Below are 16,733 nucleotides of genomic sequence, written 5' to 3'. Positions count from 1 at the left end.
TATTTATACGATGCATTTTGCAGTGAAAATGATGCAGTGCCTGTCCTGTACAGATGATCAAAACACAGTGCCACACTATCGAATCTGTTCTATTGTTACCGCCACTCTGTCGAATAGTAAATGTTGTTGACCTGTAAGAAGTAAGGTTTAATGCTCAAAGCTGAGGTGTCAAGGAACGAAGGAAATTATGGAGCGTCACCATGCAAGAGGAAAATCTTTCACTGTCGTTAAATGAATCAAAATGAAAAAAAGTATTAATCGTTCCCACTAATCCCAATAATCTTAAAAAAAAAAAAAAATCCAAGTAATGCATATAATAATAATAAGATTATTTTGTGACTTGTTTTCAAAATGAAATAATAACATTTAACAAATAATATTAAAACACTAGTGCAGCAGCAGCATCATTATAGATTTTCAAACAAATAAAATAAAAATGAATCTTAATAACACAAGTGACAAAATAAAATGTAAATTCAATGAATATGATGAACTGTCAGTTGCTGAAATTATTATTTTTTTTTCTTCTTCTTTTTTTCTCAATCGACAAATGTAAAAATGTCCTGTAAGTTCGTCAAAGTACGTTTCTGTTTACGTCAGGAAAAAGGTACGTTTATCGGAAATGGTGATCTGCAAATTTTCTATTTTCTTGGACTACGACGGCGTCGGCTGTCTCTGCTTCTTTCAGTACGTCTCATCTCTTCTAATCTGCGAGCGTGCTCGGCCATATGCTGTCTTCGCATTTCTTCCTTTACTACTATCTGTGTTCATGAAAGATGCACACATAATATTATAATATTGAATACATATGAATACATATATATATATACATATACGTGCACGCACACACACACACACTGATGTAATTTAAGGTCTTCTGTAATTATTTATATCGTATTTTCTCTTTTAATCGTCTAATTAATAATTATAATTATTAAAAAAAAAAAAAAAAAAAAAAAAAAAAAAAAAAAAAAAAAAAAAAGTATCAATATTACTAATGTGTAAATTTCTTATTTGTTAATCATAAGAAAGATTTATATCAGAAGAACCTTATCCTCAATTAGTTTTATTCTATTTGATAATCTCAATTAATGGATAAATATACTGTTTTAAAAAATTACCTGTTCATTCGTAAGTGGTAACCAATATATGCATGGTGTTGCCTTCGTTTTTCTGAAAAGATCATCTAAAAGTTTAGCCGGCGGTGGATCATCTTCCTTCTTTTTAAATTTCCTTGCAGGAGCTGGAAGATGGGCTTCCAATGCGGGACTCCGACTTCTTCTTCTTTTCTTATCTTGCTCCTTCTTGTCTCGTTCTTTTTCTTTAACATGCTGTTGCCCATCTTCTTTACCCAAATCCCATTCTCTAACAACGACCACCTATATTCAAAAGTCGATATAATTTTCATATATATATATATATAAATTTCAATAATTATTCATACCTTCGCCGAATTTGTTCTTTCTTCACGATTCCAATCTTGTTGCCAAGAATCTGTTGTTAAAAGTTGTTCCGTTTTACGTGAAACAGGTTGATCTTTCGATAATTCTCTAGCCAATTCCATATCGTCTTTAATTGCATATTCAACATGAAGTCTTTTTGGATTTGATACGGGCCAAGATATACCATGTAACGCTTGCCTTGTTTCAAACGCTTGATCCTCATTGGCATACTAATAAAATCAAGAATAACATTTAAAAAATTATACTTTAAATTTTAATTAATGACGAATTAAGAGAGAATTTTTGACAAACCTCTACAAAACATTTAGATTTAATTCTATCCATCCAGAATCCGTTTTCGACGATCGTACCAGTACGAGAAAGAAGTTCTTTAATTTGATTCAAAGTAAATGGACGAACCAGATTTTTTATCAAAAGGATATTTGTTGGCTTTGTTGCTGGTGGACTGGGTGACTTCACATGCGGAGGTTCTTTCACAATAGAAATCTTTCGTCTTGCTGCTAGTAAATCAAAATTAAAGACCATTAATTCAAATTCAATATAATAAGATTTTGTTATTAAATAATTATGTAAATTGTCAATAAAACATAATTTTATACCTATATGATTGTCGACTTTTCCATCTCCTTTTTTTGCAGCACCATTCTTCTGCGCAAGAATATCTTTTGGCTTTTGATCATTAATATCATCATTAAGCCATTTCTCATTATCTTTTTGATCTCTTTCATCGTCATCATCTTTCGACAAACGTACTTCATTGATCGATAATGGTTTTGCACCTGGCACTAGTGCCTATTACACAAATAATATTAATAGAATTAATTATTAAAAATATAAATTATATAAAGAAATTTTATTTATTAATATTATATGTAAATATACCTTGAGAGAGTCTGTTGAAATCGAAAAAGAAGGTGCGCTATCCGTGGATAATGCAGTTCCCCATCTTCGCTTTCTTGGTACGGATTTAAACTCATTATCTTCATTATTGTGATTTTCCTGGATCAAACAAATTTGTATTATTTAGATCTAGATTTTAATCAAATAAAATTTATAGAATATTACAATGATATTATACCTTGGTTTGATTATTGGATTCGCTATTAGCATTTGGATCATTATCATCTTTTTTTGAATCATTTTTATCAGCTAATATTCGTGCTGAACTAAAACAATCACATTAAAAAACATATTAAAATATATCAGCAATTATTAGTATTAAAATAATATTTCTCTCATTTCTTCAAGGATATATAATATATCAATATAATACTTACAATGATCTTTTCAAATTAACTTTAGCAGGTTTTTGCATTGATGCCTGAACTTGCAAATCAGCCGATGGAACGTGCTCCTGCTTTTCAGTTTCATTCTCAGCTTTTGGTTTAGTTATTTCGGAATGTTCAACTTCAATATTGATATTATTTAATAGAGGATTAGATTTTTGTTCTGGAGATCTTGATTTATCTTTTTCTTCACATATATCTATTGTATTTGATTTTTCTTTGTGAGTAAAAGATTCTTCAATTTTCCTTTCAGCAGGCTGTTCATCTTCGGAATCAGGCGTTTCAGAATTAGAGGAATCTCTATATTTATTTCTATGCTTTCTGCGACTAGCACGCGATGCTGTTCTGTTGCTACTGCAATCAATTTTAGTATGTTTCTCATCATTTGATTCAGATGATGAATCTGATTTATGAATTTTCCGTTTGTCTTCTTCTTCGTCATCAGTACTTGCTTCTTTACAGACATTTTCAACACTGGCTTCTTTGTTAAATACTTCTGTTGGTTTCTGGTCAATGGTTTCCTCAGGCTGGTCTTCCTTAGGAATATCAGCAACTATTTCCTCTGATATATGATCGCCGTTTGAATTAGGAGCTGGAGTGGTTGTACTACTTGGCTTACTGGGCTCGCTATGAAGATTTTGGTTGGAACAACTAGCCTCATTTGAATCACCTTGTTGATCTATGTTTGGTTTATCGTCAGACAAGTTGGCTGAAGTGGTTTCAGGCAGGATCTCCTTGCTATCACTTACCTCTTCGTTGGAGTCCTGACCTGGGTATGAAGAGGAGGGATCATACGGCTGTTCAATGCCACTGGACATTCTTGTACAAGATACCAGCTGCTCATCTGCCGAGTCAACCTCCCCTGCACCTCCCTCACCACTTTCTTGCCACTTGTTCGACTTTTTCCTACTTAAAGAGGCATCTGATGATGCTTCTGATGTATTACGTTGTCTGCACAACTTCAATTTTTGTATTTCACCGGGGGATGCATCGGCTCTTGCCACTTTCCAAACAGAATCACCGTTATTGTCCTCCTCGGCCTCTGGTGATTGTGCCTTGATATCACCTTCAGTGGATGAAACTTTTTCTTCATGGCTATCTGATACCTGCTCTAATTCCTTATTCTGAAGACGTGTCTGTACCTGAGACTTTTCAGTTTCTTTTGTACAAGTAGCACTCACTGTAGTTGCTTCAACATTATCCTTCTCAGGTGATGTAGATGGTGAACGTTTTCCACGCCTGCGAGTTGATTTTCTTGTTGGTTTTTCAACTTTCTTTTCTGGTGTTGCTTTAGCTTTATTTCTGTCACTCTTGCGCCTCATGCCTAAAATATATATACATTATTATATTTCATACAATATATTTACAGTATCAATATTGACATCCGTAAATCATATTATAAAAATATTCATGCATTACATCTCCAAATAATATAACAGTTAAAACAGAACGCATAGATGGTAAAACCTATGATCCTAAGTTATATAAATTTATAATAGCTTATTTTTGTAGATCACACATTAATTTTTTTTATTATACTTAATCATTTTATTAATGATACTTTAGATAAACACTAATATAAATTTTAATTTGATAAACACAACAAATAATATGTACACATTAAATTGTACATAAAATAGCTTAAAATTTTCTTAGACAGATTATATTATTGAAATAATAAGAAAATTATTATACTACATGATATATATCTTCAGATGTAGAAATCTGATTAATTTTTAATGCAATGAAAATTAATTTTGTCGTAACGCAAAAATTTCTGGTATGATTTTACTAGAATTAATCAACGATAATCGTATCAAATATTAGACGGTTTTGCATTTAAATGATTAGCGTTTGCGAGCGGCAGTTTGTGGTTACCCGAGAAATCGCGGGAGCATTTTTAGATATTAGTAGCTTATAGAAACTTACTCATAAATGTATCCCGTCCGCGGGTAATGCTTCTATCAAAATGTAAAGTCCCTTCCAAGAGCTTCACTGAATATAAATATTACGCTTCAACAGAAACAACGATCTCAATGACGCTATTAACAATCGGTCGAGCTACCGTACTCGCTCGATCAAGCATGGACATCCTTAGCTATATAAGATAGGAGTTTTATATTAAATTTCTTATCTTTAACAGCGCACCTATCGGAGAATATTTATACTACTTATAGAAATGACTACCGTAATAAATCATTCGTCATGGTAATTATCGACCGAGATACATATAAAATAATTATAACAATAATTATTATTATTAGATATTTTTTTTCTTGTTTACCCTAAATATTCTATAATATGATACGATAGAAATATTGTACAATCATAGATAACATCACTAGGATTTCATTTTATTTTCATACGATTAAAATATCATTTTTATAAAAATATTATTGTCTTTTATTTTCACAGACCATTGGAATAAATAAAAAAAAAATAATATTTATTTTTCTACGCATTAATTAAATCTTTCATAACGTAAACATATTCAGCTAGAAAAAAGAATAGTGAAAAAATATACACGTAGCATAATATTAATAACAGTAACTTTAGTAATATGTTTTACAATATATTTTTAAATGAATTAAAAATTAATTTCTTACATTAACTATTCTGCTTTGTCTATACGATGATATTATCTCTGCAATTTGAAAATTGCAAGTTCTGTAAATCTGAAAAGTACTTTGGTCAGCACTTACATATAAAGTATATAATATATATATCAATGTTTCTCAAACTTTGTAAGTTTAGTTGATTGTCATGGTTTTCTTTATTAAATAAGATGATATTTATTTCTTTGGATTTTTCTATATAAATTCTGAAGATAAAAAAAAATAAGAAATAAAGAAATATTTCCATCCAAAAAAACACTGGATATTTTTAACAAATATATAATTTAAGAAACATTGACTTATACATTTATGTTATGTCACTTGTAAATATTACGTATAAATGTGTTCTCGCTAAATCTATATTTACAAATATTTATAAAGTGCAACAGAAAACAAAACAAGCAAGAATTTCACGTATGCATCTATACAGAAAGATGGAGCAACAGATGCACTAGCATTATCTTTCCTTTTATCAGGTTGCGAGAGACAAACATTTTCACATTCTTCATCCTCGCATATATCACAAAGTGATGCAACTCGTGGTTCATAAAAAACTCGTGCTCTTCTCGCTAATATATTTAAAAGAATTATATTAATATGTTAATAATAATGTATGTATATAATAATAATAATAATAATAATAATAATAATAATAATAATAATAATAATAATAATAATAATAATAAAAATTTACTTAGATGAAACTTACATGAATCATAATAATCATATATAGAAACAGGTACTGGTTTTTGTTTAGCTACTTTATGTGTCCTATATGCAGATACAGTAGGACAATACTCATGAATAACCATCTGTAATATTGCATTATATTTTAATAATAAAAATGATAAGAGATATTATAAGGTATATTTTTTTTCCAAGTATAATAATATGCAAACCTTATCAAAATACAAAACAACCATTGTATCGCCATTTTTAGTTTCTACTCTTTTAACATTTTGCGATACTTCAAGACTAGGTAGAGAATCCCTATCAACTGTAAAACCTGATGGCAAACTAATTTCCATAACAGCCATGTTACTTTCATTAGCTTCCTTTGTTGGTACAAATCTATTATACATAAAATGTCAATATTATTTACAACAAAAGTTTGTGTATATAAACTTAATTTCCTTAGTTTACTTATATAAATAGATACATACCCAGAACAAATAGATAGTTGCAAATGATTAGCATTAGAGTTTCGATCTACCTGAGGATCTAAAGTAAATAGCGGCCAAGCACCAGTTACGTTTAAATTATATTCGTATGATACTTGAACTATGGCGAATCCATTACCATTGACAGTGATATTAACGAAACGTGTCTTTTTTGGAAGCTATACATTTATATTATAATATATATATATATAATTATATATATGTTATATAATAAACATATAATTATATATTTTCTTATATATAGATATTATATTGTATAAATTAAAAACTTACAATTTGTTTTTGAAGTATCATAGAATTACGAGAATTTATATTCAATTGATTTTGTCCTCCTTCATAGACTAATGTTAGAAAAACAGAATTGTCTTTTACCATTAATTTTTCACCTAATTGTGCTAACGCATATATACCTATCACAGTATCCTAAAATTAAAACAAATACTTGTGTTAAAAACTAAACAATCTCTTTCTCTTTTTACGAATAATATATATATATATATATAAACTTACTTGCGTCGATGCAAAACCACCTTCTGAATTTCTTTGTTTCACCAACCATTTCATTATGGGTATAGATTCAGCAACTAAATTCCTCCGTAAGTACGTAAGTAACGCATAAGATGTCATTTCTACATCTACAGAACTAGGTAAAGAATGCCATGGATTTTTATCATCTTTTGCAATTGGTTTACTCCACCATTTAATATCATCTTCTGTCAGAGCTTTGGATTGTAATACATAAAATGCATTAGTCTCGTATGGATGTTTTGCCAAATTTAACACGTATGTGCATATACTTAAAGCATATGGATCGTCTAATCCATCCATGTTTCTGACTATATAATCAACACCTCTATTTATATTATTTCTATATTTTTCTATTGCATTCTAAAGTAAAAAATATTTTTTATTATTTTTTAATATTTATTAAAAAAGAAAATAATATCATATTTTATATAAATATACTTACTGGATTTTCAAGAAAGGCAATAAGTGTAAATGCAGTTAATGCGAGGCCTTTTGCAGCTCCACCTTGCATATCACGATGACTGACTCTTCCTACTTCAGGAAAACTACCATTTTCAGCTTGATTATTGGATAACCATTGCAGAGCTTCGTCTATTACTTTGTTATCGATAGTTATATATTCTGTTGCTTGTCTAAATGACTTAGCTACAAATGCAGTAAGCCTGAACAAAAAAAAATGAGAATAAAAATCCATCTTCATATATTGCAGTAAATCCAAAATAATTATCTATTTTACCATGTACTTCCATTAGAATCAGACATGCCGAATGCACTGAATGATCCATCATCATGTTTATATGTCAATTCTTGTTGATAACCAATTTCTAAATACTTCAATGCTTTAGCTTGTATAGCTTGTTTTAATTGATTTGTGCTCTATAAATAAATTATTTCAAAGTTATACACAGAAGACTAAAGAAAAAGAAAATTTATAAATTTAATTAGATTACCTTCAGATAATTTAATATAACAATATTAGGCACAAAATTCAACATATTTTGTTCTCCACATCCAAATGGCATTTTAATCAAATTTGCTAAATTAGGTATACTAGGGCCCAAGATATCACCTAAAAAATTAATATTTCAAAATTTATAATTATAACAAAAAAGTTCTTAATAAATAATTAAAATAACAAATATAAAAATGTATAAATATTATTACCTACTGCAGATACTACAATATGTTCTGAATCTACTACTATATTTTTAGGCATCTCAATTGTAATATTCGTTTGTATACTTCTTGTATTTCTTAAATCTAGAAATACTGCCTTATTCACATATTGTGTTTCACCCTCAGCCTATAAAAATGTGAAGAATATATTATACGAATATACGTACATATATATATATATATATATATATATATATATATATATATATATTGCATTATTTAAATTATTTATTTGTTAATAAAAAAAAAAAAATTACCTTTACAAGTAATTTGTGTTCGACACTATCCCCTGCTAATGCACTATGTGCTGTAGCCTTGATTGTTATATACCCTAATTCTCTTGGAATAATCATAAAAGATACACTTGCACCAGAATTAGCTTTAATTTCTACTTTCTTCTTGCGATATAATTCTAACTCTATATAAAGAAAATATATTTGTAATATATATAACTATTATTTAAATAATTAAATAAACAAAAATTTATTAATAAATTTACTTGGTGTATCGTGAACTTCGTTTGAAATTTCTGCAAATTCAAATTGTCCAGTATTTTCTAATAGGACATCAGATACCAGATTTTTATTCATATAATTAAATACTACGATTTGTATCGCTACGATCTCTCCTCTTATTACAGAATAAGGCAAATCCATAGAAATAAAGAAGGGTCTAAAAACTTTTAGCTAAAATCATATTTATCATATTATTTATATATAATAAACTATTTTACCTTTAACAATATAATATAGCAGAATATATATATATATATATATATATATATATATATAATATGTATATATTATATATAATATAATAACCTTTCTTGGTTCTTTAATGAGACCTAATCCATGTACATCACTTAAAGAGAATGCTGTAAGCACCCATGATGTTATGGAGTCTGGTACAACACGTCGAAATTCTGTTTCTCCTTTGACCCTAAAAATTAAAAGAACCTTTGGTTATTTTTCCCTTTATAAAAATGTAATATTTAAAATATCAACATAATCTGTGGTAAGTTATGTTGTATGCAAGGACTTATAAATTGTTATAATTTATATAAAACATTTGTGTAAACTTTTTTGATGTGTGTGAAAAATTAATAAGTAACTATAGCTCTAATTACATTGATAGAGACAACACTACAAATAAATTTAAGCAGCTTCACTTCCTTTCATCCTGCATTCTTTACATATACATAAAGACGAGATTTACTGTGTATAACATAAAAGAATATTATTTACAGAAAAATATGTATGTGTTTATAAGTTTGATATAGGTGAAATGTAGCATGCACATACATAGAAATATACAAGATACAAATAAATACCCTGAAGAGAAATTTGTGAAAAGCCAGGTGTTTGAGATGTCATGCATAAGGAATACACGGGGCTTATTCCAAACGGGAGGTGGGATGCGAGAGAAGGCATAAGGACCTGCCAATGGTGGCCTTGTTGCTAATCTGAGCGTTACGGGCGGACCAAGATCTGGTCGAAGCGTAGACGCTCCATGAGATGAGCCTTCTAGCCTACCTTCCCAATTTCCTGGGTATCCTGTAATTTAACTATATGTATTCAAGATGATTATATAACAGATAACACGGAATGTTACATAATGTTCATATGAAATACATTTAGTCATTGGCTGTAAAATAATTTCAATGTCAATATACATAAATTCTATATATATATATAAAGAAACAAAAAATACATATTTCTTTTATATTTTTATTCTATGACATTTTATAAAACAGTAAATTTAAATAAAAAAAATTATATTTTTTCACAAATTATTAAATCTGTTAGAAACAATATTTTTAATTGCAAAACTGATGCATATATAAAACATGTTATATACATATTTGTTATAAAAAAGAATTTTATTTAATCATCCATAGCAACCCAACAACTAAAATTCATTTAATGAGTTAGCACAAGCAATACAAATCCTCACCAAGCATTAAAAAGCAATTTTATATTTGCAGACTAGCAGTATTTGTAACTAATTATTATGATTATTATGGATGAATGAAATGAAGTAGTATTTATGCAGATTGCAAAATTATAAATTTTTATAAACTAAAGAAAAGAAACAGTGTGTCATAATTTATTAATTAATTGGAATTACCCAGCATCAATCATTTCCCAAAGCCAAGTTTCAGGGAAATTTTTACGAACAGTGACCTTCTTGGTTGAAATTGTAGCTTGGTTGAAACGTGGGCTTACAGCAGGAGCAGGAGCATTTAAATCCAGTGCTGCCATGCTAGCTCTGTAGTATACTATGCACATACAAGCATTGTTAAATAATGAGGATTAACGTAATAAATAAGCATAATAACAAATATTCAGCTCACTAGAGATTTAAGGAATAATAATAAATATAACTGATTCAAGTTAAATTAAAAATATGTATAATCTAATTATACTACATTATATATACCAATGTAACATATAATTATGTTAAATAAACATACAAATTATTTTTTGATTTAGTTATGTAAAATAAATAAATATACTTACTTGGTGATAAATATTCAAAAAGATATCCATTTGTAAGAATTGCAGCACCAGTTTTCTAATAAATAAATTTTATTGTTAATATATATTATTATTATAATAATCTAATAATTAAATTTAAAAGTTTTTTTCAAAATTTTAAATATATGGAGGAAAGTATTGTATAATATAAAATATGAACTATAGCTGATATTTACCTGAAATACATCATCAGCTGTACCTGATCTAGGTCTCCAGAACGAACGATGAAAGTCGAAATTTGAATATGGAGATTCTTCAATCAAATCATATGATTTTAATTCTTTTTCCACTTGTTCCTATAAATATATTAAAATATATTAAAATGTATTAAAATATATTAAAATTTTATAAAATATATTAAATATGTATACATGTACATATTTTAGTTTATTGTTTATTAAACATATATTACATACATAAGAAATATCATTTCCTGATTTTAGAAGAAGAGACCGTTGATCCACACCTAATATTCCTAAATATGAATTTGGTTTTGAAGAAATTGTCAAAGTGACATCCTTCCCTGGCTCAACTTCTTCTGGCATCACTTTAATGTCAACCTTAATCCCAATAAAAATTAATATTTTATTATTATATTATGAATCATAATTATACATTAATAATGAAATAATATATGCACGTACAAAATTTTGTAGTGCTCCTTCGAGTTCCACATCTAATGTATCTGCAATAACTTCTCCATCATCTCGAATGTAATATACAATTACATGTGCTGTAGGTGCCATAACATATGTGGCCAAAAATCTAACATTTATATATTATTATAAATTTATGAGTTATATATAGAAAAGCTTGCACACGAATATTATATATTCACTTACTTAAATTTTATATTATGTTTATCTTGTCCATATACAGAACCTGCATCTAAAATATCACCACGACCAAGCACTTCGTAACTTAGATATTTAAGCGGAGTTGTGGAATTAACTTCGATCTCAATGTCGCGATTTACCATAGGATTTTCGGTTTTTAAAATGGCTTGTATATATTCATTACTATTTGACATGACTTGATTTGTACTGGAAAACCACTCATGTAAATTTAAATATTGTGCCTAAGAAAGTAATTAAAATCAATAATTTTTTAATTATTATTAATTATTAATTTGAAAGATGGCTTATATACTAATTATCTTCGTACCTCAATATTAAGTGGAACAGAAATATCATCTTTAGGTGGATAAAAATCTAATTGTATCATGCCATGTTCATCTAGAAAACGTGTAATATTAGAGAAAGCTGATTGATTATAAGTGTATCCATAAGCTATTAGAACAGGATTTTTTGTATCTTGAACAGGGGCACCATCATGATAGGCCAATTTAATCTGAAAATAATTATGATATATATTATTTATAAATTAATATATATAATATAAAAAATTTTACTTACAAATGCTGTGTATTTTAATCCTGGTTTATAATATTCAGATGATTTTATTAACTCCATAGTATATTTATGTTTATGCAATGTTATCTCAAATGAAACATTTTGCCTTCTACCTGTTAATTCTTCTTCAACTGTAGCTTCGATTCTGATAGGTCTTTCATTCTCATCTACAAGCCTGTATTATCAAATAATATAAAAAAAAGATGTATATATATGTGTGCATATGAAAATATTTTTCATAATATAAAATTTAATTTGAATAGTTTTAACTTTTTTCTTTAATATACCTGAGCTCTGTAACAATATCAAAATCTACAGTAACTTTTCCATCAATAGGCATAACTTTTCTTACGGGTTGTTGGAAAATTGGTTGAATAACTCCCGAAAAAATATTTGGATAAGCAGTTATAGTAGCTTCTCCTTTGACAGGTTTTCCATAAGTATATCTAAAAAATATATATTACCATATATTATCATACATATATTTCGATTATATTGTTATATAATTTATATTTAATTTTCTTTTATTTATTTTGATTATTATTTACAATAGTTTATTACTTACTTTGCACGAACTGTAGCAGTAATTTTTGATTCTTTAAAAGTTGAATGTTTGGGTGCATCTATAGTCACTTCAAATTTAGGAAGTACATACTCAGCAACTTCAAATTCTTTTTCAAACATTTGATCATTGATATTAACTGTAATCTTCCAAGTACCTAAGACTGGAGACATAGATAATTCAAGTTCATTACTAAAGATCCCATGTGTTATTTGTGGACGTTGCCATTGTTTAATACGATTTCCACCTCCATCCTATAACAATTATCCGTAATAATTTCTATTAGTACAATATTTTTATTGAATCATTTACATTTGTCAATAAATATACTTACTGTGATATAAATATCTACTTGACGTGTAAGACTTGGTCTTAATCTGGAATCTAATATAAGACAACGGAACATGATTTTATTACCAGGCTTATATATTGCCCGATCTGTTTGTATGAAAACAGAATAACTCTTATGAACATATTGTATATCTGTCGAATTAGCAAATTTTATGCCAGATAGACCACGTGCGAAAAGTGTATAACGTCCTGGAGAAGTATCTCCAACCTGTTAATATATAAATAAAAAATTAAAGAACTAATAATACTATATATAAATAATATTGAAAAATAACTTTTTATTATATATACCTCTAATTTCACTATTCTTGTAGAATATGGTTCTACTGTAACAGTTTGGGAGATGTTAAAACGATCCCCATTGTCAAGATTTCCAAACAATTCTATATACACACTTGAAGGTGTTGAAACACCAACAGTGCTTACTGTAACATGGTATTCAGAATCAGGACGTACTATCCTTGGTGCGATAACAGCATAATACCTTAAAAATATAAAATATTTACATTGTATTTGCATAAAGAAAAAGAGAGAGAAAAGAGAAAGAGAGAGAGAAAGAGAGAAAGAGAGAAAGAGAAAGAGAAAGAGAAAGAGAGAGAGAGAGAGAGAGAGAGAGAGAGAGAGAGACAGAAAGAGACATAAAGAGAGAGAAAGAGAGAGGGGGGGAAGGGAGTTATAGTATTAAACTTCATTAACAACCTGTTGCTTTAGTACTGATCAAACTATAAATATTCACTTACAGTTTCTCTTTCTGATTATGAGGACCCAAATAGAAAAAAGTAGTAAAAATACAAAACGTTGAAAAAACCGCCATAAAAATATAAATACAGAAACCAAATAGATTGGTTAATTTTGAATTCCATTTAGTATACATTATTTAATTCTCAAAAACATAATAATAATAAAAAACAATAACAAAAAATATACTCAATATTCGATAGATAAAACTCTTGTGACGACGTTAGATTGTATCAAATAAAAATCAACACAAACATTAGTCACGAACGTAGTACTGCGTATGAAACATCAACAATGGCGCCTGATGGGGATTCCCGCCAATATTCATTGAAATTATTCGTTTTCAAACTATCTAGTTTTTACTTTATTTATAAATAAATGCATTAAACTAGAAATAAATATACTATTAACATTAATTACGTACGATTCAGCTAATGCATTGTTTACTATTCCCAAAAGAAGAAAGCTGCATAAGCATAACCAATCCATTATTATTGAAATATTTTACATCTGAAACATATATAAAAATTCATAGTTTATATTAATTTCAATTATGGCAGATATTAATCTATGTACAATTCGTTTTCGTATAGAAAATTATTCATTATGTCATACTCAAGATAATTAATCATAATCGTGTGCATACACAATATATTACGTAATAACATATATTCGTATATTCATAAATACAATACTTGTCAAACGAGGGTTTTTCCTTTTTTAAATTGATTCTTATTATTGTGAGATTAAATTTTTCCAAGAATGATTGCATAATCTTCATGTACAAAAATAAATTTCATTATATTGCATTTATAAATTTTAACAAATATGTCGAATATACAAAGTTTAGTCAAATTTTATTCTATACGTATTAATAATAAAAATATTCAATAAATTGTTTATTTATAAAATTATGATTATTGTAAATAAAATTACAATGATCATAAAAAATGATAATAACACAACATTCAGGTGATTAGACGTTAAAAAATGTTAGGAATTATAAATTATATTTTTTCGCTCGTATAACCTAAAAAACAAAATGTTTATTATATATTGAATATAATTAATAATTTAAATAATTCTTTTATAATCGAGGTGAAAAATCTTGCAATGCTAAAAAGGAATAAAATAAAATAGAAATTGCTATCTATCGTGTGACACTTTCGTTAGTGTCAAGCAAGAGATTTTAGAATATTCGCTTTCACATACATACATACAGAGAAAGAGAGAGAAAGAGACACAGAGAGAGAGAGAGAGAGAGAGAGAGAGAGAAAGAGAGACAGAGAGAGACAGAGAGAGACAGAAAAAGACAAAGCAGAGAGAGAGAGAAAGAAAGAGAGAGAGAGCTTATATACTGGAATAAATTATAAATACGTTGTTTTTTACCTGGATAATTTTTTACGATTCTGTTTTCTATTTGCTTTAAATTATTTCCTAACATAATAACATAATAATAATGATAATAAGTTTGATTAGTACCTAACATAATAATAATGATAATAAGCTTGATTTTTATAAATCACCAATTTAATATGATTTTCGTAATCATTAATTAATTAAATATTAGAATTATATCATGAAGTAAATACGATATTATATTATTTGAATTACGAACAAATAATAATAAAAATACGAAATATATTTAAAATTCCCGCTGAAAAATAGTCCACTATAATAAAATCTTTTTGCTCTCAAAACTAAAAAAGATTAACATTTAATTATATCAACTCGTTATAAATATCGTATTGCAATAATTGGAAAAAGATAAAGAAAAAGAAATATAATCTTCAAGCTTAATCAGGTTACAGCGACAAGAGAGCTTCACGCAACACTTCCAAAGACCTAGTTTGTACCATCGAGATCATTCCCGGCGCTGAACCATGAATCCTTTCGGAGGACAACGTCATTTCGTTAAATAAATAGAATGACTCACCAGTCGTCGATGTAATGCGTTTCAAAATGCCACCTTTAAAAGGTGCCAAGATATTTTTAAAATTTCCTTTTGGATTTTTTAAATATAATATCAATTATATCTTGAACTTGAAAAGATAAGCAAAAAATTAAGGATAAAAATAAAGATATATTGCAGAGCAATGACAACAATCCTATTCAAGTCATTCGTTTCTCTTACCGTCTCAAACGACGGCCGAATGTATACTGATGGATACTACCAATCATGGACGCAAGAAACCGGACGATCTGGCTTTCCCTTCCATTTCTTTCTCTTTCTCTATCTCTCTCTCTCTCTCTTTTTTCTATAAATCTCTCTTTCTCTCTCCCTCTCTCTCTTTCTCTCTCTATCTATCTCTCTATATTCTCACTCCTTCCTCTTTCAGTAGCCACGTCTTTACCGTTAGAGGAATAACGACTGGATTTACCATAGTTGAGTTTCTTGTGTTTTCCTCTTATACTATTTCTATTTTAAAAAGAAAGACAAACGTTATCAACGACAACCTTTGCTCAATTTCTAACTTACGTCATCGATTAATTTCAAAAAATATTTTGTCCGGTGAAGTAACCGTCTACATTTATAAATGAAGGTCATCCTCCAGCATAATTTTTTTTTGTTAAGACAATGGACTTCTCATTAATTCTTTTTTTATTTTTCATCTTCGTTATATGCGAGGAGAACGTGATCAAACCAATTATCTAGAAAGAAAATAATACTATCAATTATTTACATATTTTCTAATTGTCGATTATAATTGAACATGCTACCCGCTTGTAAAGAGACCGATTGTTTTGTAATTGATTGTATAAAAGATATAAATACAATATAAAATAGAATACAATATATGACGTGAAAGAATTATTTACAGAGACTTTAATGCGTGTACATACTACATTGTAATCGGATCACTAGGTTTATTCGAATGTATTT

At 28.1% G+C, this 16,733-nt stretch overlaps 2 protein-coding genes across 5 annotated transcripts; both read right to left on the bottom strand.

Moving 5' to 3' along the window:
- Positions 1-374: 374 nt before the first annotated feature.
- Positions 375-4,845, bottom strand: LOC124955886 (apoptotic chromatin condensation inducer in the nucleus). Of its 2 annotated transcripts, none has more exons than XM_047510976.1 (9): positions 4,679-4,845; positions 2,741-4,073; positions 2,542-2,629; positions 2,346-2,462; positions 2,063-2,255; positions 1,755-1,960; positions 1,445-1,672; positions 1,122-1,379; positions 375-761 (listed from the first exon to the last, which is right to left on the bottom strand). In XM_047510976.1, the coding sequence occupies exons 1-9, from the start codon at positions 4,680-4,682 to the stop codon at positions 642-644; spliced, it is 2,547 nt and encodes an 848-aa protein (XP_047366932.1). In that variant the 5' UTR covers positions 4,683-4,845; the 3' UTR covers positions 375-641. The 2 variants fall into 2 exon arrangements, with proteins under 2 accessions (XP_047366932.1, XP_047366931.1); XM_047510975.1 differs by having other exon boundaries at positions 1,755-1,963; positions 4,679-4,844.
- Positions 4,846-5,281: 436 nt separating this feature from the next.
- On the bottom strand, positions 5,282-16,013 carry LOC124955885 (CD109 antigen-like). Of its 3 annotated transcripts, XM_047510973.1 has the most exons (27): positions 15,786-16,013; positions 14,274-14,359; positions 13,403-13,595; positions 13,095-13,319; positions 12,764-13,014; positions 12,486-12,644; positions 12,202-12,373; positions 11,951-12,136; positions 11,629-11,864; positions 11,431-11,551; positions 11,203-11,346; positions 10,963-11,082; positions 10,769-10,823; positions 9,580-9,802; positions 9,071-9,188; positions 8,749-8,935; positions 8,507-8,667; positions 8,238-8,376; positions 8,024-8,142; positions 7,810-7,949; positions 7,516-7,735; positions 7,056-7,433; positions 6,819-6,968; positions 6,528-6,703; positions 6,264-6,435; positions 6,074-6,176; positions 5,282-5,933 (listed from the first exon to the last, which is right to left on the bottom strand). In XM_047510973.1, exons 2-27 carry the CDS (start codon positions 14,336-14,338, stop codon positions 5,728-5,730), a joined length of 4,419 nt encoding a protein of 1,472 aa, XP_047366929.1. In that variant the 5' UTR covers positions 14,339-14,359; positions 15,786-16,013; the 3' UTR covers positions 5,282-5,727. The 3 variants fall into 3 exon arrangements, with proteins under 3 accessions (XP_047366929.1, XP_047366928.1, XP_047366930.1); XM_047510972.1 differs by lacking the exons at positions 14,274-14,359; positions 15,786-16,013 and adding an exon at positions 13,852-14,070; XM_047510974.1 differs by lacking the exons at positions 9,580-9,802; positions 14,274-14,359; positions 15,786-16,013 and adding exons at positions 10,377-10,527; positions 13,852-14,067.
- Positions 16,014-16,733: the final 720 nt, after the last annotated feature.

The sequence above is a fragment of the Vespa velutina genome, chromosome 19, assembly GCF_912470025.1.
Source record: "Vespa velutina chromosome 19, iVesVel2.1, whole genome shotgun sequence".
In the NCBI taxonomy this organism is placed as follows: Eukaryota; Metazoa; Arthropoda; class Insecta; order Hymenoptera; family Vespidae; genus Vespa; species Vespa velutina.
Note: the sequence above shows the minus strand (reverse complement) of the source record. Positions and strands in the feature narration are given on the sequence as shown.

Coding starts and splice junctions, on each gene's coding strand:
- LOC124955886 (XM_047510975.1), bottom strand. Junction 2,463..2,541: donor AATCCAATAATCAAACCAAG/GTATAATATCAT, acceptor TGTTTGATCCAG/GAAAATCACAATAATGAAGA. Junction 1,673..1,754: donor AATCTAAATGTTTTGTAGAG/GTTTGTCAAAAA, acceptor TGATTTTATTAG/TATGCCAATGAGGATCAAGC.
- LOC124955885 (XM_047510972.1), bottom strand. CDS start 13,985: ATGTATACTAAATGGAATTCAAAATTAACCAATCTATTTGGTTTCTGT. Junction 12,374..12,485: donor GATATTGTTACAGAGCTCAG/GTATATTAAAGA, acceptor TTGATAATACAG/GCTTGTAGATGAGAATGAAA. Junction 11,083..11,202: donor CAGGAAATGATATTTCTTAT/GTATGTAATATA, acceptor ATATATTTATAG/GAACAAGTGGAAAAAGAATT.